This window comes from Notothenia rossii (genome assembly GCF_949606895.1).
Source record: "Notothenia rossii genome assembly, chromosome: 12".
NCBI classification, from domain to species: domain Eukaryota; kingdom Metazoa; phylum Chordata; class Actinopteri; order Perciformes; family Nototheniidae; genus Notothenia; species Notothenia rossii.
The window spans coordinates 17,083,924-17,102,375 of NC_136911.1; the positions used below are offsets into that span (position 1 = coordinate 17,083,924).

General features: G+C 41.3%; 1 protein-coding gene across 5 annotated transcripts in view; it reads left to right on the plus strand.

Moving 5' to 3' along the window:
- cacnb2a (calcium channel, voltage-dependent, beta 2a) overlaps nt 1-18,452 on the plus strand; it is a 54,022-nt gene that overhangs the window by 25,490 nt on the left and 10,080 nt on the right. For 3 of the 5 annotated variants that reach the window (XM_079661890.1, XM_079661892.1, XM_079661893.1), the window contains 5 exons: nt 10,074-10,193; nt 16,729-16,851; nt 16,958-17,094; nt 17,196-17,272; nt 17,898-17,917. In XM_079661890.1, the coding sequence (XP_079518016.1) occupies nt 10,074-10,193; nt 16,729-16,851; nt 16,958-17,094; nt 17,196-17,272; nt 17,898-17,917 (477 nt within the window). The other 2 variants (XM_079661894.1, XM_079661891.1) reach the window with 2 other exon arrangements.

Genomic DNA, 18,452 nt, shown 5'->3' on the forward strand with positions numbered 1-18,452 from the left:
TCACACTTTCCTTAGTCTTACTCGGCTTTGCCTCACGCTCTCTCTTCTCTCTGCCCTCTGAACAAAGAGGAAGAGCTCGGGCAGCATTAGAATGGAGGTTATTAGAGCAGGATTTAAAGGGGCGTAATCATACACTTCCTATTTTTCTCCCTCGGCTTTGCCTGAAAGTTAGTGAGAGTCATGCTCACTTTCGCAGAGTGCTGTTTAAGCATCTTGTCTGGATTTGCGAGCACCGCTGCATGACCACTGCTAGCTTAAGGTGGGGGCACTGGTTAACAAGCAGAGAGGGAAAGACAGTAAACAGCCCTGGTAAGCTTGGTCAGTTAAGTACAGAGGCCAGAAGAAAGCAGTGTTGTCTCACATGAGGCAGAAAAGGACTGTATTGTTGGTGTTTTATAACTTTCACCATCAGTGTAAGTGAGATGTCCTGCATGTTTCAATTGAATATTTATAACATTGTATTTTATGTGTGTGAATAAAATGGTAGTAAAATATGTTCCTGTAATTGTTATCATGATCAGGCACACCCTAGTTTTAATGATTAATCTGCCTCTAGGAGCGCACAAACAGTAGTTATCCCAGAAAACCTTTTCGAGACAAATTGTTATACCTGCAAAGATACAGGATATGTCAAGTCGATCCCAAGCAGTCTGGTTCTTGAGTTTGAATCTTTACAATGTTCACATGGTCAAATATTCAAATACCTATTTAACCAAAAAGATACAGAATTATTTTTTTAAAGATATTACTACGTTAAATAAATTGTTTTAGTGCTGCTGTATGTCAGTTGTCATTCAGATTTTGTATGCCGCAAATAGGGTTGTCTATCTTTATGGTTGATTTCTAGTTGTGGGTATACTGTATGAGAAGCAGCCTCCTGCTCTCTGCTGCAGCTCTATCTGTAACACACACACACACACACGCACACGCTTCTGTTCGATTTTATAGGGATCTGTTTAGGAGTTGTACTTCCTCCATTTTGACATGTCAGCTGATAAAGCTATTGTAAGTACAACAGTATTTCAGTTTGAGCCAAACATTTGATAAAAGTGTTGACACTTATACAAAAATAAATCTGATTAGATTGAGGTAGGATGAATGAGACCTTTCTTTTTCCTTGTAGTTTAATAATAATAGGTAGAGCTTTTTTAAATCCCGGTGATAAGATCTAGTTGGGAAATTCCAACTAATAACTTATTACATGATTGTCGTCCCAGAACCAGACTCTGTTAACATTCTGATGATAATTTAGCCCTGTGGGTTAGGGCCAAATATCTGTCGTCTGGTGTAGCCCGTAGACATCCGGGCCACAGCTTCCTCTCCCGTCCGAGTTGAGAGATGACATCTACAATACAAGCTAACATTAAGATAATAAAAAGCGAAATGACTATCAGACAATAGCTGATGCGTTCTAAGATTGCATTTTGGCCATAGACTCTCAACCAAACTCTTTAATACCTTTTTTAAAAAAAAAAAGTATTATTGTTGTAGTGAAGAGAGGGATAATGAAGGGACAATCGTAGCTTTTTACTGTACATTAAATATTGTTGAATTGACCATTTGTGGACTTTCTCTGTTTTGTTTTATTCATTACTTTATCACCCCATGCCTCTGTGGCACCAACCATCCCTTTTGCATAAATCTCAAATGTTGCCATCAATTTGTCCAGAGTATAATTTATTCTCTGTATGAAATTAAATAAATGAAGCAGGAATGATTTCACCATTTGTTGGACGGTATGTTTCTGCTCCTATGAAGATGGTTAGCAGCTCATTCTGCTCTCTTAGCCAGTCCTCATCAATCATCCACAGCCTGCTTCATACGGCAGGAAGCTGCAAGGATATTGATGACGCAAGCAAAAAGTAGCAGCTCAGAGCAGCCTCTCACCGTATTCCCCTTGATCAGCCGTCACCCTATTATGGTGCTGTGTTTCCACAGAGAGAAGGAGCTGCGAGATAAACTAGATCTCGATGTGAAGGGATTCACAGTAAGTGAGACAAATGCCCCTCAAGGGAGTGCTGCTGCAGGTTACACTTACAGGAGGAAGGGATTTGCACATATCTCTGCAGGTGGGAGGGTCTCCCTGCGTTTGTGATGGCATAATGCTGCAGGGATTTAAACTGCTCTAGAGTGTAACGCCATATAATGTAAGTTCATTTTAGAACATGTAAGCCAGAAAAACCTTAACAGGTGTAGCTGATACATTTACAGGTAATGGCAGTGAATAAATATGACAACTACTAACCGATTTATTCCCATGAAATGTGGCATAGATGTTTCCCAGAAGATACATTCTGATAATGTTCATTATTATTTGACCTTTAGTACCATCATCAGGTCAAGATGTCTATTTTATGTTAATACTTTGGTTTATAACCTTCAAAAGTAAGGATATTCCAATATCAACCGTAATTGATTTGCGTAGTTGACAAATGTAAGCATACTTACCCCCTAAAATTAAGATGGAGAACATAATAAAGATTATATTCTCAAGATTAGCATTTAAAGCAGGGCCATTGTGAGCCTGTTGTCTAATAATAAAAGTGAAAGTACTTCAGTACCTCAGTTAATATCGTCCTTATTCTTTTAAGATTTGGGATTGTTACTGTTCGTAGATCACTTTTACCATTTCATTCAGTATTGTGAATGTTATCCCTGTTAAAGTTTTGTAATATTAATACATTTTTATGCATATGAAAGGTAAACCTATTCAAAAGGCATATCTTTAAATTGTATTTGACCTTATGATAGGTTTCTAATTTTCTAGCTAGCAACCGTGGGCTCTTGGATCATGTGATCGACAGCCAGTGAGTCCATCACCTCGATAGGATGATGCACTTATCTAATGCACTGGAACATGGGATGCTGGGTAAACACTTTTCTTCTTTCACAGGCCTGTCAGTGTCACCTTGACATCCATTCAGCCAATCCCTCTTTTATCACGCCAGGCATCATTACTCCTCCCCCCTTTCTCTCTCACACACACTTTCTTTTTTTATCACAGCTGTACAGACGGTCTGTTTCTCTGTCACTCTCTTGCTCATTTGGTTTTCATTCCTCCGTGGTAAATATTAGTAAGTATTGCCTGTAGCGCTTACACATCTCTCATTCTTGGCTGTCATGTCGGCGCTCATTCTCTCCGTGTGACGAAGGACACGCCGTTTGTGGGCCGATGATTTAATTGACTTTGTGTTGCGCTGAGTGAAGTGGCAGTGATGAACAGATAGCTGAGACAAGAGGCTTTGGTTCCAGCCAAGAATGAGTCGGGCCAAGCCTCAAAAGTGCTAGCACACTCGCTCGGCCCACTGCAGTCCGTCAGCCAGAACCGAACATGACTTGGCACAAGCAATAATGTTCATTCTGCAGTCATGATGCATAGTGTGAGGGATACTGTGCATTCTGACAGCGCTACCCCATTAGACTCCCCTCTGACTCATCATAACGCAATAACCTCTTGAACCTAGTCTATTTGTCCTTTTGTTTTATTATTTAACAGTTGATTTTAAGGAGATGTCAGTGTCACATGTCTCAGCATTACATATCACTTCCTAGAATAAAGTAAAATAAATACTATGCCATCAATTGGTAGGTGTATGGTACTTCTATGACTCCTTTAGTCATAGCAGTACTTTAAGCTAAATGCTCACCATGATGTGTTTTACTTGAAGCTATATTTTAGTTTAGCATGTTAATATTTGTTTACATGTTAAAATTTGAATCTTAATGTTCAAACATATCTCCTTGCTAGAAAAAGATTAGTGACGTCTATGCATTTCCTGTATGACATAGTTATGACACAGTAGGGATCTTTTGACGTGAAATGCCATAGCCACTTTCTATCCCCGAATACTAGAGATTGTTGTCCAGGAAAAGCATGAGATGCAAATAACCGTAAACTAACTATGGAGAAGAGAAGGTCATTCGTAATCCCAAGAGAGACCCGAGAGTTGAGAGCTGCAGAGTAAGGAGTCAGCAAGGAATGGAAAAAGGTCAAAAGAAGAACAAATGGGAGAAATGACTCGAGGCGAGGGTAAATCAAAGTGAAATTAGGTGAAAATAGCAAACGAGCGCTAATTGAGTGTTCATTGTGGAGGAATGAAGCAGACTGTTAGAATGAGAGATGTCCCGATCCGATCATGTGATCGGGGATCGGAGCCGATCACGTAATTTTCAAAAGATCGGAATCGGGAGAAAAAAATCAGGATCGGGGTTTTTAAAAAAAAAAAATTAAATACTTTTAAAAAAAATTATTATTCAATGTTACAAAACAAAAATGACCATGTTCAAGTCTTAAAGTCATCCTGAGGCCTTAGTTTTGGTTTCAAATTACACAACATCATGTATGTGTTGCTTCTTTGGGGCTTGTTTTCATAGACCTGGTTGCTTATTTCTCTCAAATCTGGCAACAGAGTGGGCAGGGCGCAGTGTCTAATTGTAGCAGTAAGCTAACGAGTACTGATAAGCTTTATTTTGTTTTGATCCAATGCTGCACAACTGAACTGATCCAATGCTGCTGTGAAAAAAAGAAGCTATATCCATGTTGGATAGAATATCCAATTTAAATAAAAAAATAAACTTAAGGGACAACTTGAATGCTTTTTTTCTTTTTTTTCTCTTAATGCATTGCATAAAGATCGGATCGGGAAAAATCGGTATCGGCAAATTGTCAAAATCAAATGATCGGAATCGGATCGGGAGCAAAAAAAGGTGATCGGGACATCCCTAGTTAGAATTGATGTAAAGAACTAAGGAGGAGTCTTGGCAAGGACTCTGTGAGCATGTGAGCACTTTATAGCTCACATGCACAGTCATTACTTTCTGCATGACTTCAGCTCTCCATTTTTATAGTGGATACATATAGAGACAAACTCCTATAGTGCTAAAAATGAAAACGGAGGCTTTCAGATCATGAAGGAATTCCTTGGTGTAAAGGTGTCTTCCACTATAAGTGATTCTGTCAGGCTGGGGAGGCAGCAGTGTCTGACTCACAGCCTCCTGTTTCACTGTGGTAATAGCCACAGTGATTTGTAATGGTCTCATGTAATGATCGTCGTGCCACTGCGGCATGTAGAGGTCGTTGGTGGTCTTACAGCAAGGACCTCTCTCCAAATGAATCGATAAGAGCGGTGTAGAGGAGACGGGACCATTGCCTTTTCCCCTTCTTTTAATTTAACTTCCCCTTAATAATGCGTGAAGTTAGACAACTTGAGGAATCTAAGGAATAACCAAAGTAATTAGAAGTCATTTAGAAATCACTTTAATGATGAGAAACAGCCATCAAATGTAATGCAGGGTTGTGTTGAATTGTCCAATATTACTCATTGTTTGGCAAATGTGATAAGATTTGCAGGTTTTTTCCGGACTATGGTAGAGAGGCAGAGTTAACAGGAAGAGTGTCCTGTAATTTGAAGATTAGAGACGTCATTGAGCAAGACACCACATTCCTGCTGTGTTTCCTAGTCTGCTGGGTGAACCCAAACAAAGAGCAGCCCTCCTCCAGGATCTAAGCGGTATCATCCTGAGGTTAGATTATTATTAGTGGCCTGTGTGTGGGTGACACGGCCCTGTCAGTATCAGTGTGGCAGAGGGTCCAGAGGTCAGTGATGTCAGGCAGCCCCAGGCTCGTTCTTTCGCTGTGAGTTTCTGTCAGTGGTGCTATCGGAGTGCAGCTCCACGTTCAGAGCATCTGTGCCCCGCCCTGAGACCTCTGGAGGCAAGTGTCAACGCGCCTTAATGAAACATATGTGACCATTGCACAATTTCTTCAAAAACAGGCAAAGCTATGAAATAGTGTACGGATTTATTTCCTAACTTGCTCGTTGAAAACTGAGTCTTGATGCTACAATCGTCACATTTTCTGTTGTCCTACATTCCCATCATTCCTGTTGAAAACACTCACCTCAGGTAATTGCCTTCCTCGTTAGGCTAATTGGTCCTAATGAGCTAAAATCACATTATCCTCCCCCAGCCTTTCGTTTCATGTAAGATGTGTCATTTGTCAGTGCACGTGTCTTGTTGAAAGGATCATGAGCAGATGGAGGCGTGTCATTGATTGGTTTTGATAAGCACCACTGATAAGCATGTCATCTTTTAATCTACAGTTAGTGGGCCTTTGGGAGCGCCGCTGCCCATAATCCAGAGTGTCTTTTTCTAACCGCTGGTCCCACGGGCCGACCCCTGACTCCTCTGACCTCACACAACCTCTTGAGGGTCAGAGCGAGGAGCATCGTGCGTCAGCACTGCACATACCGGGGACATTTCGAATAATCCCCCTGCAGGAGGTTTAACTTTGGCTGTACCTTTTCTGAGGACGGGACATTTTTAATTAACAGCTTAATTATTCTCTTTTGTCCTGTGTGTCTGTGGGACGCTCCGCTCACATGTAATGAATCACTGCCGATCTGAGAGGCGAGGGTTTAGAGCAGCTTTCACCTCAGAATCCCTGAGGCTGAGACTACAGAGTAAAGGAGCTCCATGTTGTTTATTTGGCGCTTACACATACAGTACTCACTATAAGGGTAACTTTTCTTTTAGTTATTGATTAACATGCTTATTCTTTTCTTGACTTATTGATTGTTTTGTCAGAAAATAGTGAACAATTCAATATATAATTTATAAGTGTCATATTGAAATGCCTTTTTTTTGTCCTAACAACAGTCCAAAACCCAAAACCATCTGTACCATCATATATGAGAGAAACCCCCTTTTATTTTTTTATTTTTTAGAATCTTTACTTAAAGAGTTTTACTCTAGACTCAAAGATATTCAATTAACAATGATGTAAAACAGAAATAAATCTGAAAACAGCCCAAATTAAAGCAGCTGGTACAAGCTAATGTTTTGTATTTTTTCTAACTACCAACAATTTGTGTATTTATGTCGACTGAAATTAGCCAATCCATTGAATGAAAAAATAATAGAGATACTCAGCTTATTCATGAAGCAGAAATATTGAAGTTGAAGCAACTTCTTTGAGTGGGACAGCTGTGATTTTGGTTTTTAATTGAGCAGCATAGTTTTTGCAGAACAGTAACTGTTCAGAAATATAAAAAATAACATCCAGTCTATGCTCCAGATAATGTTGTTTGAATAAATATTTCTAGTTACTTTAGTCTCCCCAATGATGTTGCAGGGTGATACAAAATGTAAACTCAGAGGTGGGGGGTGAGCGTGAATTATTTTTGGCTTCCAAACACGGGCATGAAAGGAAAAGTCTGAGAGCCTGTGCATGAATCGATAACAAGAATAATGATCAGTTGCATCTCTGATGCCTGATAAAAGTGAGCAGATTTGTCTTCAGTAAACAAGCTCCTCACCTCTGAGAAGATGGCGATGTGACACTTATTTTTCCAACACCTATAAACAGCTCATGTTAGGGTGAATGTGTTGTGCTCTCAAACAACAAAACAGCATGCACAGGCGACACATAAACAGGATCCATATAGCACATCACTGCAGAGCCACAGTGAGCAGATGGACCGACTGTGAGGGGGGGAAAGAGGGGAGTGACGGAGGAGGAGAAGGAGGGGGGGTAAAGACAGAGATAGAGAGGCAGAATCACTGAAGGGTTGTGCAAGACATGCACTGATGCGCTCAGACACAGAGTGAAAGAGTGAGCTTGCAGCACCTGAGAGGCAGCAGCTTCATTAGCATCGGTAACAGGCAGCCACACCAGGACTCATGTAGATAAACTGCTGTTATCAACCGCTTGTGGAGCAACGTGGGAAGACTACAGCAGCAGGAGGAGAAGGAGGAGGAGGAGGAGGAGGAGAACGAGGGGCTGAGGAACATCGCCGCCACCTGACTCACTCTGGGAGTCAGCATCGGCACCTGCAGAGGCAGTGTAAGCACTCAAGGAGACCGGGGAGGACGGAGGGAGAGAGCTGCTGAGATTATGCGCGGGGCAGCGAGCTCCTGTGGATTCCCCGTCTTTGGCAGCAATATCAGCAGCAGCAGCCGGAGGAGAAGGAGCTGTGGCTCTACAGATAGCAGCAGCGCTAGCTGGAGCTGCAGCAAAAAGACAAGGAGCCACAACTCCAAAGCTATTTATTTACCTAAGGATGATTTACAGCCAAGGTGTAACAGGAACCAGATGTTGCCACTGTGTTGAATGTACCTGTAGCCAGAGCACTGCTGCAGCGCTGGTGCGTGAGTGACCACAGCAGTGCAGTTAGGTGTAGTTGTAGCAGTGGCTCCGGACACTGAATGATCAGTGTGGCTGATGAAGGCCACCTGGATCCGCTTGCTGAAACGAGCCAAGGGAGGTCGTGTCAAGAGCTCTGATGCCGATGTAAGCAGATTTTGAGTGTGTTTGCACCGTCTGTTGTTGTGTGCATGTGCAAGTCTGTGTGTGTCTGCCTGATCCATTACTCCACAGTGTCTGGGGTCAGTGTGGCATCATTGTGTGTTGCCCCACGATGATGAGATCATTATGATCAGTTATGGCTGTCAGATTCTGGGCAGAGCTCCATATCACCTCCCTCTGACCCACTGAGACAGCGTTGTTGATCGTGCCCCGCTGTTAGCCCTGACCTGATGGAGTAATAACAACAGGTACTTTCACCTGCATAAAGACAGGCTGGTGTGCAACAAGGCACCAATGTATGTACCTAAAGTACGTAGAAGTGCTGCCTATTCAAACTCAAGCTTGAGCAGAGTTTGATCCATGCTTGGTGATGTTTTGAAAGCTACTGGGAGAATAATGACAGGACGATTGAAATTACCCTGTGGATATTTAATGAGCTTGCTTTCAAATGACTTATTCATATCAGGTACAAAGCAGGGAGGATGAGAGACACGGCAGCGCAGTTCCATGGTGAGATGGACATGAATATGAATAACCTAATAGTATGTACCGTAACAACATTGTATTGTTTCCATACATAAGTCAGGTAATGGAGAAAGTGGAGAGGACATCCTTCTTTGTACGTATGTGATGGCTGGGTAATTCTAATCAGGCACAGAGCGAGGGAGGCTATTTTTAACTCAGACAGTAGAGTGTAATGGTGCAGTGAGATGAATGAAAGCGTTGTGTGGGTGGCATAGTAACGTGCAGGTAAGGATAAGGCTCACACTGCCTTCACTTAGTTAGAAAAGGGCCTCTTTTAATCCTTGACTGTAAGATTACATTGAACTGAAACGGATGTCTGGCGCTGGGAAATTATTCTGTTGTGTAGGAGCAGATGTTATGTATTTATTCAAACACGCACATATTACATTTTAAATATTGTTGTTGGCTTTAAACAGTCAAAGCAAATGGGTCACTTTTAGCTTATCTGCCTAAACCGTGCACTTTTAAGGTTGTATCTTTGGACTTTATCAATGATTTAAGAGTTTACATAATATCCAACCATTAAAAAGTTAACCTCGTCAGCCTGGAAATGCTAGCTTTTTCCTCTGGTGACTGCTCTCTGTCTTGTAGTGAAAACACTTTTCTAAATAGCAATAACATGCAAGTATAACTTTAAAAAGTAAGCATGTGCTTCACCAATGCACTGCTCTCAGGAGAGTCAGTAACTTGCATATTTTTGGTATGCGTGTGTCTGAGAACTGTGACTAGATCTGTCGCAACCACATATCACACAGACATACTAGGACCTGGCATTCTTCAACATTTCCCCCAGTGTTTCTCACAAAAGGATCAAAACAAAATCTTTAGGCGAGCGGCTGACAGAGAGCGCTAAGGATAGAAGGAGAGCTGCTGGGGATGTGATTTTTTGAAAGACTATTTGTGTCCTTTGGCATCTTTTCTCAGAAAGAGGGGAAGTGTCCGATAATTGATAGTAGAATGAAATGCCTGCTCATTTTATTGAGCACATCCTCTCGTTATTTAATGAACTCAACTCGAATTCATCGATGCTTAGAGTCTAACACTTCAGTCTGTCTGGGTGCGTTTTCACATTTGTAAGTTGCACATTAGATGCTCAAGAATGTCTTTGAAGAGGAAGAGCAATGCAGAGGAAATGAAGTTCTCACGATGCTCTGAATCCCAGCACGAGTCTGACACCTTTTTAATTATTGAAGTGTGAATACCAAATGGACGAAGCTGACTTTCAGTGTTTGTGTCTCTGCAGGGTTCGGCCGACTCCTACACCAGCCGTCCATCAGACTCCGATGTGTCCCTTGAGGAGGATAAGGAGGCAGTGCGCAGAGAGGCAGAGCGACAGGCTCAGGCACAGCTCGACAAGGCCAAGGTTGGTATCCAAAAACGGGCTGAACTGAGGTCACTCTGTCCAGTCCCTCCCTACTGAAACATGTGCTCTATGGGGGCAAGAAGGAGCCTGTGATCAACGTGTGTGTGTTTGTACGCTTTTGACCTACGCTTTAGAACCCTGTGTGTAGTTTTTGACCACTAGTAGCGTAGTCTTTACTAGTATGTTAATAATAATAATTGACAGTTGATTAGTAGGAAGGAATAGCTATTAGCCCGAAAGAGTAAACAATAGGTAGACGGCAAGATAACAAACGTGAAATTTGACCATCTAAACATAAAATAAAAAACCTTTACAAGTGTTTTATCAGTTATAACACAACTGTTTTGTTGAGAATATAAACATACTTTTTTTTTGTTTACAAGAAAACTCAACAGGGCACATTAAGACTTCATTTGAAGGTTAAAGTAAGAATTGGTATTAGGGTTAGTTCATTGTAAAGAGGCCTGTATTTGTAATGGTTAGAAGGCAAGACATTTATATTTCAATAAGGGTCCCCACAAGTATAGAAGTGTGTGCACAGACAAAACTGCTTTATTATGCTTGAACGAATGATGTCTGGCATCAGTTAAACAGTAATGTAAACTTTACGCTGGTTGGTTTGTTATTGGAAGAGAAGGAAAGCTGTGTCTGCTTCCTTTTTGGTCTCAATTCTTTAGACCTACATGTTCATTCTTTTTTTTATAGTGGCAAGAAAATTAGCCATTTTGATTTCATTATGGAAAGGGAGAAAGGTGTTCTTTTTGATTACCAGCCCAGCTTAGCTCACCCTTAATCAGGCATGAAAACGATAATGGTTAAAATCATTGGTTGTTGAGAAGGGACCATGCTGGAGGACCGACTATAATTTCAGCTGGTTTCAGAGTCTAGGAAAGGGCTGTCGGGGGCTGCTGGTGTGAGAGGTTAGGGGCCTCAGAGGGCTCTGCGTCACTGTTTATCAGAGCCAAGCCTTGCCTGCTCTCCTCTGCTCTGGGCCACAATTAGCAGCATATAAACAAACACACACACAGCAGAGCAGGCTTGTCTTTGTGCGACAGGAATCGCAATCAGCACTTGCTTCCTCAGAATCACTCCAATCGCTGGCACTGTTAAGATTCATGCCTTTGATCTTTTTAAAGAATTTGATTATCTTCAGTGCACATGTTGTCCTCTTCCTGCTCTACATGTCAATGGTTACGTTTTTGTTTTGCATATCAATTCATGCAAGGGTCTGAATTTGATTTGTTGACTTTTACTGGGTGTTAAGTGTCTATAACAGCTAGCATGCTCATTAGCTGTGAGCGCTGGGGTTTTGGCTGTCTATCCATTGTAGCAGAGCACTTTCCCTCCGTGCTGTCCGGAGGTAGCTCATAGCTGGCACAGACGGATCATTCTAGCAGATCTGTGTTGTTTTGTTCCAGAGTCACCCTCTATGGCTCACTTATTAAAAAGATAAATTGGCTTTAGCGATAACCTGGCATAAATTACCCCTGCTGGCATTTTATATGACTGGTAAAAAATAGCCTCTCTGGTCTGGCCACCACAGCGAGAGCTGGGGTCAGAGGAAGTGCAGAGACTCTGCCTGTGAGCCTTTATGGGCACAATGACTTCCTTAACATTCCACAGAAATGTTTAAGGCCTTAATATACCTCACACTGCAGTACATGGTCTTTATTATGAAAACTGTCTCTTATTGACTTAATACATTTAACACTTTGAAAGTAATAAAGGTAGTTCTAAAGATGTTTTGTCAAGTCTGAGGTTATCTCAGGTTAGGAGAGATTCAACACGGAAAGGCTTTTACCACAAATTGGGTGAGTGAAGTCTGTGAGGGGGGATTACAAGAAATTGTTAGAAAGTTTAGAAGTTAGGAAGTGGAATAGGAAATTAAGGAAGTGCTTTTAAATTGTCTTAACTGGCCCAAAATATTTGTTTTCTGATGGTAACATTACGAGGTATTCAGCAGCTAAAGAGACAGATCATTTGGTTATGAGTTGGTAGAGACCAAAACGGAGCTAAAAGGGAGTTATAATATGTAAATTGATGCATTTACATTTTTTTTCTGGTGCCGCCAAAACGGCCAAGGAGTCCGTTAAAATGTGATTAAATGTTGTGACTTCATTGTTCTCCATTGTTATAGATTAGGTAATGGGTGTAGATCGGAGTTAGAATGAATTACTCTCACTTCGTCTCTTAGAAAAGCTTTGGATACAATTAATTAAATGTGGACTCCAACTCGTTACATGTTTGCACATACAATTACAATAACAATTAATGTAGACATATTAAAAAAATCACTTTAGGCAAATAAGAAACTAACCAGTAGCTGCATTTATCCTGACTGACTTACTGTTCATATATACCCTACCTATAAATATTACTAATGCATTCTTGGGTAATTATAGATACATCTTCCCACACTAAATTAATGAAGGTTATGGCTCCCTTCATACAATATAATAATACATTTTACAGGCTCTCAGTACAGCCTAAGGCCAGGGCACGAGGCTAACCCATTTTTTATTTCATATCGATCTGTACATTCAAGGTGAAACAATGTGGGAACCTTGATTTATAGCATGAGAGCCTGTGTGTGCGCCGCTAATAGAGCAGGCATGTGGAATGCAAGGGTGTGTGTTGTTCACTCACAGAGAGGACTAGGAGGTATTGTCTTTTGGAATATTCATGGAGTGGTGGGATATAGTGACGAGTGTTGTGTGGTGTTAATTGGCTGTATTCTATAGCGTTGCCTCCCAGGGTTCCCAGTTACTGATGGGGCTTCTCTGGAGCTCTGTCTTATCATTACTGTTCCTCTTATCTCCCTGAATGTGTCCCCCCTCACATCCTGTCCTCTGCCTCTTTTTGTTCTTTGCACTACATCGTCTATCTCTCTGTCCATCTCCTTTCCCTTTTCTTTTCCCCCTCCTCACACGTTTCTTACCCCGTCTCTAACCCTCCGCCTCAGTCCTTCTCTCTCCCTCACTGCAGTCAATCCGGCATCCATAATGAACGCCTGTGTTACGCAAGAAGGAACAGAGCAGTATGGGCTCTTAAGGGTGTGTGTGTGTGTGTGTGTGTGTGTGTGTGTGTGTGTGTGTGTGTGTGTGTGTGTGTGTGTGTGTGTGTGTGTGTGTGTGTGTGTGTGTGTGTGTGTGTGTGTGTGTGTGTGTGTGTGTGTGTGTGTGTGTGTGTGTGTGTGTGTGTGTGTGTGTGTGTGTGTGTGTGTGTGTGTGTGTGTGTGTGTGTGTGTGTGTGTGTGTGTGTGTGTGTGTGTGTGTGTGTGTGTGTGTGTGTGTGTGTGTGTGTGTGTGTACCTGACAGGTGGCCATGATTGATAAAAGCCGGGAGGGAGGAAAGAGGCCCATGAGACACATTCGTATAGGTGTACTAATGGACCTCATACCTTTTATGCGGACATGTGACTCAATGCATGCCATCGCCGAGGACGCTTTGTCCTCTACGGCAGTGGTTCTCAAACTTTTTGCAATAATGTACCCCCTTTGAAAAATAAATTCAGCCAAGTACCCCCTGATCAGCGCAAACACTATTTGTTAGGGGGAAAAAGCCTATATAAAGAGGTACAGCACAGCGCTGCACCATCAGTGTCTGATTTATTAAAGCAACAACTGAGAAACACTTAAATGCTATATTTCAAATGTTTACAATGCATCACTAAATTCATGGCAAACCAATTTTAACATCATGCAATAACACTAAGACGACATTAGTTTCATTGAACTGATCTTTTTAATAAGTTGTACTTACAATGTAGTGAGAAACATGGGCTTGAGCTTCACTTTGTCATCCAGACAGCGAGGCAAACTGCAGTTATTACACTTTGCGTTTTGAAATATGTGTAACTCTGTTAATATAAAACCCACACTGCTCAAACTTCATTACTTTTCCTAAAATTGGTGTATTTGTTTATTTATTTATTTTGGGGCGTGGGGAATGAAGAAAACAAATATATGAGCATTTTATGAGCATGGGATTTTGACCCCTCATATGAATATATGCATAATGCTGCGCTATACTTTGCGGCCACACGCCGTTGCCAAGCAACGCTTATTGTTTAGGTCATTTGAAAAGCAGGCAGTCATATAATTAACTAGAACTAGCTAGATCTGATAGATTTGGACATAAACGCGAGTGAAGTATAACGCATGCCAGAGATCAGATCAGCTGCTGCTGACGGACAACACACAGCTCTTCCGGATCACAGCTCCCCCGCTGTGACGGACCGTTGAGTGGAGCAAAATACACTACGAGTTAGACATAACACACTTAGCTAGTTTATCTACTCTGGAACTAGCTAAACTAGTTCTACATATATGTATTCTTTACTGTCGGGTCACTTATTACAGGTTGAGCGAGCTGCACGAGACTGATGGGCTGTCAGGAGAGGGAGAGGAAAAGAGAGCACCCCGTTTATTTTTCCCATTTTATTATCCAGAATTACTGTAAACCTTTGAATTAAGTAGTTCATCTACTACTAGTAGTTTGTTTAAATGCATTACTTATGTTTTTTTTTTTCATTAACATAATATAAATCTCACGTACCCCCTGCAGTACTCCAACGTACCCCTAGGGGTCCGCGTACCACCCATTTGAGAACGACTGCTCTACGGGTCACACATCGGATTGAATGATCTTCTAAATGTTGATGTCACACACACACACACCGCTTACAACCATCACTTCATAAAGTGTTTACATTGCTGTCCGCATGAGGAAAATGATTCCAGGAGGATTTCACTCATGTATTATTTCCATAATCCCCAATCCATAGTTCATCACAGTCACTTTACACCTGTTGTATATCAATGAGGCGGTAGTGGATAGTGGTGATGTAAGGTAGCGATTGTCGTCTGTAAAGCTGATGAATTACTCTCATAGTGCTGAGCTTCTCTGAGCATCGCTGCCTGCTTGAAAGATCTCAAGTAGTATTCAGATCCGAGCAAACCCAATCAGTCCTTGTAGATGGGTGAATAGGAATGTCATTTAATCTCACGTTGAGTGTTTAAACCTGCAATAACTGATTTTACTGACCACTTTGGTGCAGCAGAAACAAGTGTTAAGGTTGTTAACCTATTATAATTATTTACACATTTAGTAGATATGGAGCATAATTAGCCTTTAAAGGCAGGTTTGTGTTCTTAATGAATGCAAATCCAATATTCTCTCTTGTTTTGGTCTCCACCAATTCCCCGAAAAACGTCTCCTGAAATGTACAGTAGGATATATTTAAGATATTATTTTCTATTGCAATGAAGTTCAATCGCCGTTGTTCAATGCGATCAGCAATTGGCGTTGGCCTTCTCTGGATATGTCAATAGTAGGATAAGTAGGAAAATGTAGGATAGCAAATGTGCCATTACACATTTTTAAAGTGTTAATACGATCTGTGTTTTCCATGTTTTGAAGTTTCTTTCTGCCCCCAAGTGGCCAGAAAATCTAATTTAAAAATATAAGACAATTATTCCCACTTGCTTTATTGTACACAAAACTTATAAATAGATGTGTAGAACTGCCTTGCTTTGTGCCTTGCTACTTTTAGTTTGCGAAGGGAAAATGAGATTGGAAGACCACTATGATGCACTTTAAAAGACTTTTCCTCAATCGTTACACAGTTAAATCATCAAAGCTCTGATTTAGTGGGTTACATACAGCTGAAGATCGCACACCCTTCCCCTCATCTTGCTCGCTTTCATGTGCAGGTAAATATCCAGCATGTGAGTCTACGCTGGGAGATTACTCTAAGCTACTCCCTTGTGCATTCGTCTTAGCTTTTCATTCGACTTCTGTCATGCTTGTCAAAGGCAGAACAAATGTAATCTGGTTGAGGGCATGACCATGTTGCCAACTGTTGCTGCCATCGCCGCCAGGCTATGTCCAAAAGTATTTTATGTCATTCTTAAAAAGATGTCTCTATTAGATGGTTATCCTCCTGGGATCTAAATTCAGAGGGTTTGTCTGTGAGCATATGATTCTCCCATCACATGTTTTCAGATCTTATACAAATATTTTTTTTTTGAAAATCAAATGCGTCACTATGGGCAGAGGAGATTTGCTTTTGCTTTGTGAAAACATATCTATGTCTGGAAAGTATGAAAGTCTCATATGTGGACAGTATGTGAACCATATGTGGTTACATCACAGCCTCAAGACACCTTTTCTAAGCTGTATGCATTATCTGAAAGGACTGTATGTCCCAAAGAGGAAGGTCAATAGTGATGCCATAGGAAAGCCAGTATTGATTCAACTATTGTTAAGATTGTAGGATTCATTTATGACCACAAGTCTAATTGCTATTTTAGAAAATAGTCCAAAATCTCCTGTTTTAAGTGCCGATCTCTGCAGAAGCCAACATGTTGCATAAGTGTTTTAGCTTGTAGCAGATAGTCCGTCTGCTTGTATCCCTCGCTTAGGGGGATGTTAACACCTCACACAAAGACAAGAATCACATCTCACAGTTTGAAAGGTCTCAATTCTTACATGATGTCTTTGACACAAACTGACCTTTTTTTCCTCCCAACAGACCAAACCAGTTGCATTTGCTGTCCGCACAAATGTCAACTACAGCCCGTGTCACGATGACGATGTCCCTGTGCCTGGCATGGCCATCTCCTTTGACGCTAAAGACTTCCTTCATGTCAAAGAGGTGAGTGGTTAACTTTCCAATCAGAGATGATATTTAGTACAGTGATTTTGAGGGCAATAAGGATGATGATGATCAGGAGAAGAACATCACTTTTTTTTCTGTGTAGAAATTCAACAACGACTGGTGGATAGGACGCCTGGTGAAGGAAGGCTGTGAAATTGGTTTCATCCCAAGTCCAGTGAAGATTGAAAACACTCGTATCCTCCTGGAGCAGAGAGCCAAACAGGGCAAGTTCCACTCCAGGTAAAAACCCTTATCTGAGTTCTCTGTGTCTGCTAAGAGATAGAAAAAAATGAATATAGCCGTCCTCAGGGTTGTTGATCTCACGTGTTCTCTCTTTTCAGTAAATTGGGAGCAAACTCATCTACTAGTTTAGGTGAAGTGGTTCCTAACTCACGGAAATCTACTCCTCCTTCATCTGGTGAGTAGCTTCTTGGGCACCTTCAAAACGCCAACTTTATACCTTATTCTCTAATCTTTTGAACTTACTTTTAACCATTGAATTCAAGTGGAAGGTAAGATGCACTAGTTAGATTTTCATATATTTTTACCAGCAATAACGTTGATGATTTAATTTCCTTAAATGTACTTTTTCATGTTTCATTTGCTGTCAGTCTAGTAGCATACTGTACATTCTGTGCTACTGTCATTGAGAATTGTACCCGGTTACCTGTGCCCTCCTGTGTTAATCTATGTGATGGTGCTGTTGTCTGTCTGTGTGCGTAGCCATTGACATAGACGCCACAGACTTAGACCCTGAGGACAATGAGCTTCCGGTCAACCTGCGCTCCCCTAAAGCCAGTCCAAACACTGTCATGTCACCCCTAGCAAAAGAGAAACGAATGCCCTTCTTTAAGAAGGTAAATTCCGGACTACCAAAAGCTATTTTTTTCTTATCTGTCCGCACGTCTCTTGACTTAATGCCTGCTTGGCCTCACTTAGCGCCCGTCCTGTTTGTCTACGACACAGTCCTCGTCCCACTGCCGTCCGTTGGCATGCATGCCTGTTCTTAACCTCTCTCTTTCTCCTCTTCCGTCTCACCACAGCTAAGCAGAAGCAGAAGTCGGTAAGTCGTGGCGTGCAGTGCACCAGCTCAGCAGGGACCTGAACTATACAAACCCTCTTTAGAGATTCAGCTCTGTACTGACCTCCCACCCTACTCACTGCTCCTGCAATCCTCCGTGTCGTGTTTGTGATTGTTTGTGTGTTTGTTAGTGAACTTGTGATCCTGACAGTGAGAGCTCAGTGTGAACAGCTTCATCAAAATGATGCTCATAATAGTTATAGTCTATCATCTAATATCAAACAATGAGAGCGTCATCATTCCTATATCTTTCTTAATGCCACTAGAGATAAGAGATTGCTAGCTTAGCTTAGCATAAAGACGGGGAATGGTCTTGCAGCGACTTTAAAGCTCACTAGCTAACATGCTAACACAAGTTATTTTTTAACATGACAAAGGGGTTTCAATTATTACAATACATTTACAATATGATACATTTATTTAAAACTCAAAAATCTGACACTAAATTCAATTAAGTCAACTTAATTTGATGAAATGCTAGTTCATGAACATTTCCCATGACTATGCTGACGTTCAT